The following is a 12,281-nucleotide window of genomic DNA, read 5'->3' on the forward strand; positions in this document are numbered from 1 at the left end:
ATTCACCAAGCATTCTATGCCACACTCATTCATCTACACCTGGTGATAGAACACCATCTGATTTCAAATAATCCTCCTTCTACCACTTTATAATAATCACAACCCTTCTGGTGGTAGCCTCTTCCACAAGTAAGCTTCAGGTCTTTTTCAAGGTAAAGTACCATATTTATTGTTCTGGTTAAACATTTCTTAACCAGTTATCACATATAAAAACTATACTATGTTTTATTAGGTTCTTATCTTTATGTGTTACTGATGAGGTTCTTGAGTGTTGTACCCCATAATCTCACCTTCCTATATAGCCTATCGTTCTTACTACATGGTTTTACATAACTGTGACTTGTAGGAATGGATGCATGTGTCTTAACTGCTAAATCCTCCTAAGTAACAAAAAGATTTCTGACGTCAGGGAGACTATAAAGAGAAGAGTGTCTTTATAATGATCTTTCCAAAATAATTCAATCACCAATATTATCAATGGGATCCACTAGACTTAATTTCAGTTTCTTAGTTTCTTTTTTGAGCAGTTCTTACTATTTCCAAGGATTAATACTTAATGAATGATTTTTTAAAGACTTCATGGGTCTTTCTGATCCTTTTATAAATCTAAGATATGAGATTTTCGTAAATCATATTTTTTCCTGTATCTTAAAACATTCTATTTCATCATCCTAGAAATCATTTCATCATTATTCAACAATTACTTTTCAAGTATACTAAAGAGCAAGAAGGGTTGGCAAACCATGGCATACGCACCAAACCCAGCCCACTGCCTGATGTTGGACATAAAGTTTTATCAAAACACACCCACATTCATTCCTTTTGTCTACAGTTGCTTTTATACAACAAAGGCAGAGTTCAACAGGTGAGATGGAGACTGAATCGCCTGCAAAACCTAAAATATTTAATTATCTGGTCCTTTACAGAAAAGTTTGCCAACTGTTAACTTAAAGGATGATGCAAGAGTGAAATAAACCATCTCTATTGCATCACCCTTTGTTGTTTTTTGTTTTTTGTTTTTTTTTTTACTATGCTGCCAACCGTTGCAGCATCTTTCAAAAGTATAAAAGCCCATCTACCATCTGTGTTATCTTTTCAGTAGCCTTCACTGAACACAGCCCAGAACTCTCAATGTTCTGCTAACAGCAAAGAGAAAACATTGACATAGGAAGATGTTTGACAATTATTAAAAGAATCAAAAGACTAATGCAAAGAGGTAGTGGCATTTTGGGATCTATTGTGATGATAACATTGATTTCTGATAAGCAAAAATCTCAGACTTTAATTCTTCTAATGCAGTATCCTTAAACTTTCTCAAACTCAAGAAACACTGAATAAATGATAGATTTCTACGTGGGGGGGAGGGATATGGGGTGTTTCTATCTAGTCAGTCATTTAGTAGGAAGGATGTCTTCATGCAATATTTTGTAACAAGAATCTAGACTGTCTTGTTTTGCTAAAAAGAAATAACGGTTCTTTTAAATTTTTATGTTTGTGCACCAAGATTTATTTAAGATGATTTGTAAGTGGCCAAAAGGTATTTTGTATCCGAAGGTTGCTGAAAGGAAACATAATGTAGAAATTTTAAAATTCACCATATTTATCACTGTAATTGATGTTTAAAAATCTAAACAGAAAAACATTTTACCCCTATGGAGTGAAGAAGACTATACTCTCCCAATAAAATTTATATAAACCATACAAGTTTTCAAAAGTATTCTATTTGATGGATGATTCAAGTACATGAACAAAAACCAAGAATCATCTGGAATCAGTATTGGGTTCTGACCGTGAAAGTGTGGGAAGAATAACCTGAGTAATTATAAAGCAAAAATTAATTAGAGATGTATCTGAAATCTGGAATTAGGATTTAATAAGATGGATACGTTCCAGGTCCCTGCCTGAGAGTGGATTAACAGCTGCCTATTTTAAGCCTTTATAACCAAGGAAATATGGAAAAAAATTTTCAGTTTGCTATATTTAAATTCCTATTATTAAACTTTCTATTAACTTTTTTGGACTATATCTTTACTTCCACTTCTAAGAATTATTCATAAAATGACTTAAGAAGAAAAATTTTAAAAGGATACACTGGACCCAGATGATAAACAGTGATGACTACCTTCCCAGTTATATGGATGTGTACTTTTCAGTCTTTTATTTCAGTAATGATAATATTTAGTCTTGGCTACAGAATGGGCATATTTGTAGTGTGTGCATTAAGACATAACTATACTATTATTTGGATTTAAATATCTGATTTCAGGATGATCTCCATAGCACTTTTCTAAATTATATTAGGAGGAGGCTGATATACTCATCTACAACTTCTGAAAGATTCTAATATATTAGAAGAAATTATGGCCAAGGACAGAACTTTGCTTTCCAAACTCCAGTAAATCACTGGATGACAGAAGAAAAGGCTGAAATCTACATAGTTCCAGAGAAGTCTTAAATGTTTCCATACATTTAATTCAATAAATGTTAGTTTAGTGTCAGGGTCTGTTCTAGTTCTTGAAATACAACAGCAAACAAATCAAAGATTCCTCAAAGATTATCCTCAAAGAAATGAGGGAAAGAAATAAACAATATATAAATCATACTGTATGTTAATAAATGGTTAAGCGCTTTACAGGGTAAGGCAAGTACCAGTATTAAATAAGGTGTATGGGTAAATCTCATTGTGAAGCTAATTTCTGAACAAAACCTGAAAGAAATAAGAGAATGAGTGAGGCAAGTGGATATTGAAAAAAAAAAAATCATTTTGGGCAGAGTGAACAACTAAAGCAAAGATCCTAAAGCAGAAAAGAATCTGGCATATTTTAAAAAATAGCAGAGAAGCCAGTATGACTGGAGACAAATGAGAGAGAGGATGGTAGTAAGAAGTTCAGAGGACTAATGAGATGACATCTATAGTCTGAGAAGCCACTCTAAGAACTTTGGCTTTCACTCCAAATGAAATATAAAACATGTGCAAGTGAGTATTAAACAGAGGAGTGAAATGATCTTACTCGCATTTTAAATGGATCTCCCTGACTGTTGTGCCGTAGGGCAAAAGAGGGAATACGGGGACAAAGTCAGATTCTAACGGTGGTTATGTGTTAGATTTGGAAAGCAGAGTCAGCATAATGTACCTGACAGTATGGATACAAAGCATAGGAGAGAAAGAAGTCAAGGAAGACTCGATGCCCTAAGTTGTTATTTCCCTATTGTACAGTAGTTCAACACGTTGTTGAAAAACTAAATAAATTAATAAGAACAGTGTCTAAATCATGGTGCAAAACAAAAAAAAAAAATGTTGCTCATTTTATTGTGGGCTGCATTGGCTCAAAAGGCTCCTTCTCTTCTAACATCTGTCTTAAGAAGTGTTAGCTCCAGAAAGTAAGCAAACCTACCAAAAACTGTTCTTTCTATTCCAGCATCTTACTCTGAGTGGGGGTAGGCAGTCACCTCAGGGGGAGTGAGCTAATCAGTTTTTCCATTAATAAAGGTTATTATTACACTTTCTGTTCTGTAATAGAAGCCTGCTGGGAAGGATAGATATCAGAAGGATATTCTGATTCCCAAACTTCTACAGTAACCTACTTTTAACTCGAGGCTCAAATTAAGAGACTGCAAATAGCATCTAATGGTTTTTATGTAGCAACCGAATTGCTTTGTAATTGGCATCAGTTATTTCTGAAGTATCCAAGGCACTAATTGACACTTTTACAAATGACAACAATTTGGGGTTTGTTGACTTATGAAACCACAACACAAGAGTGCAGCAGACTATATAGTTGAAGTAATTCTTAAAACAACCTTATAACTCAAGTACAAAAGTTTACTAAAGGTCAAATACTACTTATTTATTGTGCTAAATAAGTTTTTATTCTAAAAAATAAACTTTTCTAAAAATTTTTAAATTAAAAAATTCTAAGCCCAAATCCAAGATGGGAAAACATAGGACTTAATTTTTAGACAGAATCTGTAGACTTCTGAAACAAATTAAAACCATCATTAACTCTAACAACCAGCGTGAATTAGAATTTAGGATACAGCCGTGAGACACAGTGGCACAATCTTCATCTGGAGGTAAAGGCACATCTGATCCCTAATAAAAAGACCCTGAGCAGTGCTTCTAGAAAATAAACTGTGATAACAAAAACAAAACTTTTTTTTTTAATTCATTTTAATATGCAGTCAGCAGAGCAGTGAACTGACACTGTCTGCCCAAACTGCCAAAGCAGGACATCAAGGCTGACTACCGTTATTTGGAAGGTGTCAACAAGGAGAAAGTGAAACTTGAGATGGATCTTAAAACTAGCAGTGTTTCGACAGTCCTAGAGGAAGGGGTGGACATGGAGATAACAACAAGCACAACGATATTAAGACACATTGTGATAATACAGAGGGGATGAAGTGGGTGCTTCCTACTGGAGAGCAAACAGTTATCCATTCAGTAACACTGATGCTACTCTAGACACTGGGAATATAACACAACACCCCTGGCTCTCATGGACCTTACAGTCTACCAGAAAAGTATGAGGAAATGAAGCTACCATAGTGTGACAAGATGGTGATGATTCTTGAATGGATATTAAGCATCAGAAAAATGATCCCCCACCGCAGCAACTTCAATGACTAGCAGGGACAACCCTCTGAAACTAACATGTTAGGAGGGAAAACTGAGACGCTAGAGACACTATCAGTCACTGGAAGTTTAGTTGGGTACCCCCAAAAAAACTTTATGTCCCTGAAGTATCAATTCCTCCATTTTCCACATAGACAATTCCTAATCACTCTTTTGAAATACCTGTTCCTAGCATCTGCTAAAATCTTTGCCCACCACTCTTCAGAAAGTCTAAGAAGTACACAGACTAAACAATCACCCTATGCATTAAGCAGCTAATACTGAACAGGCCCTCTTGTTAAGACCAATCTTCCTTCTTATACTGTGGATTTTAGCCACTCTTGCCTGCCCTAGGAAATTGTACATCAGGTACTGCCACTACCACATCTCACCCTCCTCATCACTAGTGGCTTTACACAGAGTATGCAGACACGCACAAAACTCTCTCACCATAAATCTATAGCCAAATAAACCATGAAATAAAAAGTTTAAATCCCTCTCAACCCTATCTTCTTCTAGAATTAATTTTCATTTTATTTACCAAGCTCACCTAGGTAAGCCCAGCTGTGATTTATCCTTGTGGTCTCCACTTTTGCCTCCAACAAACTCATTCATTCCTTGACCCAATGTAACATGGCTTCTGTCCCACCACTGCTTCTATTGTCAAAAAGCCACAAAGGCTAGAATCAACAGAAATAAAAACTAAGTGATTCTCTTACAATGTACTTTCTGAAAGAATCTGAGTAATGGCAGTTTTAAATTTTATCCAATTTTAAATGCATGACTGTGTGCATAAAACATAACACCAAAAATGCATTTTAAAATAAAATGCTTATTACTGCAAAAAGAAAAACAACACTGACCTGCATTGGTACAGGTTCCTTAAGATAATACCCTTCAACAATTTGTTCTTTTCGATAGTGATCTATGATGTCCCCAATGCTGTTAAAATAAAAATAACTAACATTGACATAATTTGTCTTATAAAAAAATGCAAATCCTGAAAATACACAAAGACCCTGTTGGCAAGAATTATGTATTTGCCAGTTTTTTCCCAAAGAATATAACCCAAATACAGCAATAGTACATAGGATTATAATAGTTCCATTATTTTGGAAAAGCAAGATTTGGTTTACAGGTCAGAATACCTGAGTCAGAGATTCCAATTTTGCATGCACATACTGAAAGAGTCAGTATAAGTAATGAAAGAATAAAAGCCTACTTTTTTTTTTTTTTAAAGAGTATTTCTGAGGAACTGAGAAAGAACTGATAGAGAAATAGCATTTATATAGCAAGTTCAGGTAGATTTTAAGAATTTTTATCATGAAAACACACATTCAGCTTTCATAATAATCAGATGAGTTAGATCGTAAAACATATTAACAGCAAGTAAAAGGAGAAACAAACAGAAGACCAGGAGATAACTTTACATATAGGATTATCACTACAACAGAGAAGGCTTATTGATGATTTTGATAAACACTATAAAATATTCTTACTATTTAGGAAATTTTACAAACAAAACTGAAAATAAAATGACATTGTATAATGTATTTTAACACATATTTTAGAAAGGCATAATGACTTTTCTCAATATTATTTCTGTATAATCAGTAGCTCATTTTATTGTCCTAACTATTTAAGTCCTAGACTTTTAAACTTCCCTTTAATATCCTGCAGGAATGGGTATTTTAGGGACACCTAGGAAACATTTCTCAAAAACAGATCTTGTTTAACCTTCCACTTGATTTTTTCCAGTTCTACTGATGGAATTGAAATATATATATTATCTTCAGAGACACATATGTATATGTGCGGATACACACACACACAAACCCCTCTCCGAAGATACACACACAAATATATACATATATATGTCTCCAAAGAAAAAATATCTCTGCTATACTACAAAATTAATTTAAACCAAATGTTAAAATAGCGAAATAGAAGACTTGAAAGGATTAATGAAAAACAATCATGAATGGATATGAACTAAATACCAGATGCAGCATTCTACACAAGGGGAAGGAGTGCAAAATGAGACAAATAAAAAGGTATTAACATTAAAAAAGACAAGGAGGGTTATACATTTTTAGAGGAAAACTAATGCTACATATAAATCCAAAAATGTTAAAAGAAGAAAGAAAATCAGAAAAGAATACATTTGTAGACATAGAGATGACTATGTGTTTCAAAGCAAAAGGAAAAAGCATCAAATCTATATAAAACAGTAAATATCAAAGGTTTCTGATTCATTAACTATAAAATGCATTTGATCCTGTGGAGCTTCTCAGTGTTACAATGTAAATTCTTGTCTAGCAGCTCAAAGATAGGATACTGTTGTGGAATGCAGTTCAGGCTGCCCAAGAGCAAATTTAAGTGTGTGACAACCAATGGGAAATATTCTTACAAGTGAGCTAGACTTTCAAGATTTTTTTTTTTTAAATTACTTTATATTCTACCCAGATATACCTAAAGAAACAGTCAAGGAAGACACAGCAACCCAGAATTTCCTAGACATTCCATGAAAGTTTCAGATATGAAATCAGATAGGTTTATATTTCAGAAAACTAAAACATGTTCACTATATGTCAGTGAAATAAATGTGAGTTCTGAAAGATACTATATCCTATACTTTTATTTTAATTAATTTACTTAATAAATAAAACCATGTCTCTTTGAACCCCCTAAATGTTAGTAAGCTTCAATGTTTGACCAAAATCTTCCACTCTCTCTTCCTTCTCATCACTACCTCAACTGCTCTCTTTCCACTGACTCTCCTATGCCTATGTGTACATCCCTGAACTTACCACAGTCAGCCCACCATCTTTTTTCATAAACCTGTACCTCACAGAACTTTCTCTTTAATGTATATGCACAGGATCTATACAATATATTTCAAAAAGCAAATTAGTTAATAAATGCTTGCTGAATTATATTTGCTTTTAAATGTTTCTCTTGCTTTTCTTAAAGTTTATTTATAGGAAAGTTAAGAGTTATGTCTCAAAAGCACAGTTTCTAAATGAAACAGACGTAACTACCTCTCTTTACCAAATGATTAATATTGAGTTAATGGGGAGAACAGACAGTAGAGTATGGCTCTTTTATAAACATTTATTGGATAATTCAACTTTACACTTACATATCTAAACAATAACTGATAATCACAAAGGTGTATCTTCTTTTTTAAATTCATTTATCTTTTCTTAGTAATCTCATTCAATCCATATTGGATAATTCAACTTTACACTTTCATATCTAAACAATAACTGATAATCACAAAGGTGTATCTTTTTAAAATTCATTTATCTTTTCTTAGTAATCTCTTAGTAAAACTCACAACCCCAAGATTAAGAGTCACATATTCTTCCTAATTGAGTCAGCCAAGTAACTCACAAAGGTTTATCTTCTAAGATTTACTTTATTACTGACACTAATGCTGAAATGGTATATATATATATGTATATATATATATATATACATATATATATATATATACATATATATATATCCATGCTGAAATATATACTTCCAAAACAACTATAAAACTGCCTTTTTCCCAGACATCAGATTTACATAAATATTTCTTTTAAAAATTTTTAATATTAATACTAGAAACAACAATCCCCCTTAACTTTACCAAATGAACAGAACTATAAAGAAAATTTGTGGGTGTGGGTGCACCTCGGTGGCTCAGTCAGTTAAGCGTTGGACTCTTGATTACAGCCCAGATCAAGATCTCTTGAGTTGTGAGATCAAGCCCCACATTGGGCATCGCACGCTTGTTGGAGAGTTGGCTTGGAAGATTTTCTCCCTCTGCACCTCCCCCCCACTTACACATGCTCTCTCTCTAAAATACATAAATAAATCTTAAAAAAAAAAAAAAAAAAAGAAAGAAAGAAAAAAAATTAGGGAGAATGATCACAGTCACTAAATTAACATGTACATGTATTTAAAATTTTGTCATTTTGTAAGCAGACTAATAATTTTGCAATTTAGAAATATACTTCAAATACTTCTTTCTTCCTGCTTCACTCTAGTCTTTATCAATAAAAAAGATAATCTTTATACAATTTACAGATTTCCCCCTTATGTAGGAAAAATTTTCATCTTTGCAGAATGTGTATCATAAGGAAGTTTGTTTACTGACAAAAAATAAACCAAGTAAATTATTTTATCTTTAAAAGTTTCCATGGACATTTATCAATTCAATTAAGAATATATGTTTTCAATTTACAGTTTTATATATTCTAAGTGCTTAGAAAACTGGACAACGGGACAAAGTAGTTTACCTTCATAAAGAGCTCAAATTGCAGGTAGCTAGATTTTCCGTGAGGATGTCTAGATTGGACTATTAATGTAGAAACCACTCAAGTAGCATTTCTGTATAAGGTGTGTGAAAGGATTCAAACGTCTAGACTCACATCTTCCAGTTGATGTCTTATAACTGTCCATGGGCCTTCTGTCAAGCAACTACAACTTGTTTTTGTTTTGTTTTGTTTTCTAAGATAAACCAGTTGCTGGATCTCTATACACACAAAGGTCAAGCTGGAATTAAGAAAAATTCTAAATGGGATGGAGAATACTGCTGTGGTATTAAGGGATTAAACTAGGCAAACGCCACCACTTTTGTTTATAAAAGCCTCCAAAAAAGGAAGACAAAACCACTCTAGAGTTAACTCATATGGGAGATTATTCACATTCAGAAGAAAATAAAGAAAGAAAAAGAAAAGAAAGATTCTTTTCTAATATATGGGGGGGGGGAGGTTCTATTACATGGTTTCTTTATTTTTTAAAAAATATTTTATCTATTTATTCATAAGAGAGACAGAGAGAGGAAGAAGATGGGGTGGGGCACAGACAAAGCAGAGGGAGAAGCAGGCTCCATGCAGGAAGCCCGACGTGGGACTCGATCCTAGGTCTCCAGGATCATGCCCTGGGCTGAAGGCAGCGCTAAACCGCTGAGCCACCTGGGCTGCCTTATCATATGGTTTCTTGATTAATTTATTTTCTTGCTCCAGTGGCTATAGTTCATTCTGAGTTATGGGATAAGCAATGATTTTACTGTAATTTTTAAAATGAGAAGTAGGAACCAATAATCACAAACAAGAAATATCAACTTGAGAACACCCAATAACATGGGTAACATTTATAATAAGTCTCAGTTTACTCTTTAAGAACTTTCTTTCTAGGGATCCCTGGGTGGCTCAGCGGTTCAGCGCCTGCCTTTGGCCCAGGGCGTGACCCTGGAGTCCCAGGATCGAGTCCTGCGTCGGGCTCCCGGCACAGAGCCTGCTTCTCCCTTTGCCTGTGTTTCTGCCTCTGTCTATCATGAATAAATAAATAAAATCTTTAAAAATAAATAAATAACTTTCTTTCTATTAAAATGTCTCCCTAAAAAAATAAATAAATAAATAAAATGAAATGTCTCCCTAATAGAAGAATGTAATATATTTTCTTTATCTTAGAACAAATGTTTTGTTATCCTATAGTTAAGGACTTAGCACATTTGCTGTAAACAGTTTGCATATAATCAACAAACAAAAATTATCTTAGAGGAAAACAAATTACAAGTTATTAACTTACATTCATGTTTTACATTGTCTGAATGTAATGTAAATTGGACATTACTACTTGGACATGACTACTACTAAATTGTATCAAAGGCCTTATAATTTTAAATGTTAAAAAGTCACAAACTTTTATGCAATTTTGAATCTGATACACTAAATATTGAGATTTCAACTATTTTTGCCAAAAGAAAAAGATAACTAAAATTTCTCACAACTCACCTGTTATAATACCGGCCTCCCATCATAAACTGATTGTTTGGTGTTGGACATATTTTGAATCGCTGAATATTTTCATTGGTCCGAAAGTAAAGTGAATAGTCACCAGGAGTATTATCTGAGGGCCTCACAAGAAAACTGCAGACTTGGCCAACTGTAAAAATTAAGCTGTTAGTTTTATTTCCTAATTATCAAATAAAAAAGAAGCAGTGTTAAGAAATGTAACTATAAATTACATTTAAAATACATCAACTATGTAAATTTTCACCTGGAACTTGTTTTATAATAAAGGCAATTTTAACACATTTTTGTATTTTCTAGTTTATAAGTCACAACCACCCATGATGGTGCATGTCTGTATTACATAAAAATAGGTCAGCAGCAGTGATTTCTGGTTAATAATGTCTATACCTGTCATGACTTGGAAAAAATAATCTAACCATGGGTAGAGGACACTGGCCAAAATGGGCACATTCTATTTATAAATCCTCTTAAGAAGAGTCTAAAAAAAGTTTAAGTAAATTTTGTATAGGAATACTCTATACGGAAAAAAAAAAAAAAAAAAAAAAAGGAATACTCTATACGGGGATCCCTGGGTGGCTCAGCGGTTTAGCACCTGCCTTTGGTCCAGGGTGCAATCCTGGAGTCCTGGGATCGAGTCCCGAGTCGGGCTCCCGGTATGGAGCCTGCTTCTCCCTATGCCTGTGTCTCTGCCTCTCTCTCTCTCTATCATAAATAAATTTTAAAAATCTTTTTTTTTTTTTAAAAAGGAATACTCTATACTTAATGCTTCTGATTAAACATTAAAAAGTAATAACTGTAATAAAATAGTACCAATGCTTACAAAGGTAGATTCAAAAATGAAATATGTGTGTACCTTATCAAAATCAATACCTGTACACTCTTTCCTTTAAGAACCTGAGAAGTCATATAGAAACAAATTATCATATACTAAAGATTCTCACACTAATCTTAGAGAAGGCTTTCTAATGTCTTCAATTGGCAGTGACTCTTAACACCAAAATACTTTGTCTTTCCTCTGCCTTAAGTCCTAATGACATAGAAAAGATCAGAACTTGATTGCTTTTAGGAAAACACATTGAATACTTAGAATATCAGATGTAATTTTTATGTAAATTACTGAGAGTTCCAATCATCTAGCTGAGACACTTACTACCAAATAATTTCATGTTTAATACAAAGAATAGGAACTCATGCAAAATAGTGCATGCTAGTGATTATGTGCATTTTTCAGGGAGAAAATCACCAGATTCTTAAAAAAGCACATGACCCGAAGAAAATATAAAATAACATAAAGAAATTAAGTTTAGCTCCATTCAACTTGAAATGCATAAAACAAGAATGAGTGCCTCAAGTATCTGGGGATCCAGTTCAAAAATATAAACTTCTATTCAAAAGTATATAAATTTAAAATAAATATTTTGGCCCCACTCTCAAAAGCTGATAGCAGGTCACTGTGGTTGAGCATCTGGTCTCTATTACTCCCATAATGTATCATCATGTTCTTTATTTTTAATCTACTTAATCTAGGTCCTCACAATAAAATTGAATACTTCTAAAACCTTAAATCTTACAAAAGAGCCAAGTATTAATTAATTACATTAGATTCCAAAGCCCACAGTTCAAAAGAGTAATTCAGATTACATCTTTAATAATCAGTAGTTTATTCACCATATATGGAAACTATCAAACAGGTTGTTTTTTAAAGAACTAAGATTTCTACATTATAGATTATGGCTTCAACTTGTGTCAAATCCTCATATGTGTACAGTTTATGAAAAAGATACTCGGTAATTAAATTAATTCTGTCTTAAATGTTAGGATAAATGATGACAGGACAGTTTTTAGTTCAAATAATA

The 12,281-nt window shown here is 33.3% G+C and overlaps 1 protein-coding gene across 3 annotated transcripts in view; it reads right to left on the reverse strand.

Moving 5' to 3' along the window:
• RASA1 (RAS p21 protein activator 1) overlaps positions 1-12,281 on the reverse strand; it is a 109,133-nt gene that overhangs the window by 27,035 nt on the left and 69,817 nt on the right. For all 3 annotated transcript variants that reach the window (XR_013361548.1, XM_077865873.1, XM_077865866.1), the window contains exons 8-9: positions 10,405-10,555; positions 5,476-5,554 (exon numbers count right to left, since the gene is read on the reverse strand). Coding sequence is in view for 2 of the 3 variants with exons in the window: in XM_077865873.1 (XP_077721999.1) it covers positions 5,476-5,554; positions 10,405-10,555 (230 nt within the window). In the remaining variant the exon portion in view is untranslated. The remainder of the gene's footprint in view (positions 1-5,475; positions 5,555-10,404; positions 10,556-12,281) is intronic.

The sequence above is a fragment of the Canis aureus genome, chromosome 2, assembly GCF_053574225.1.
Source record: "Canis aureus isolate CA01 chromosome 2, VMU_Caureus_v.1.0, whole genome shotgun sequence".
Taxonomy (NCBI): Eukaryota; Metazoa; Chordata; class Mammalia; order Carnivora; family Canidae; genus Canis; species Canis aureus.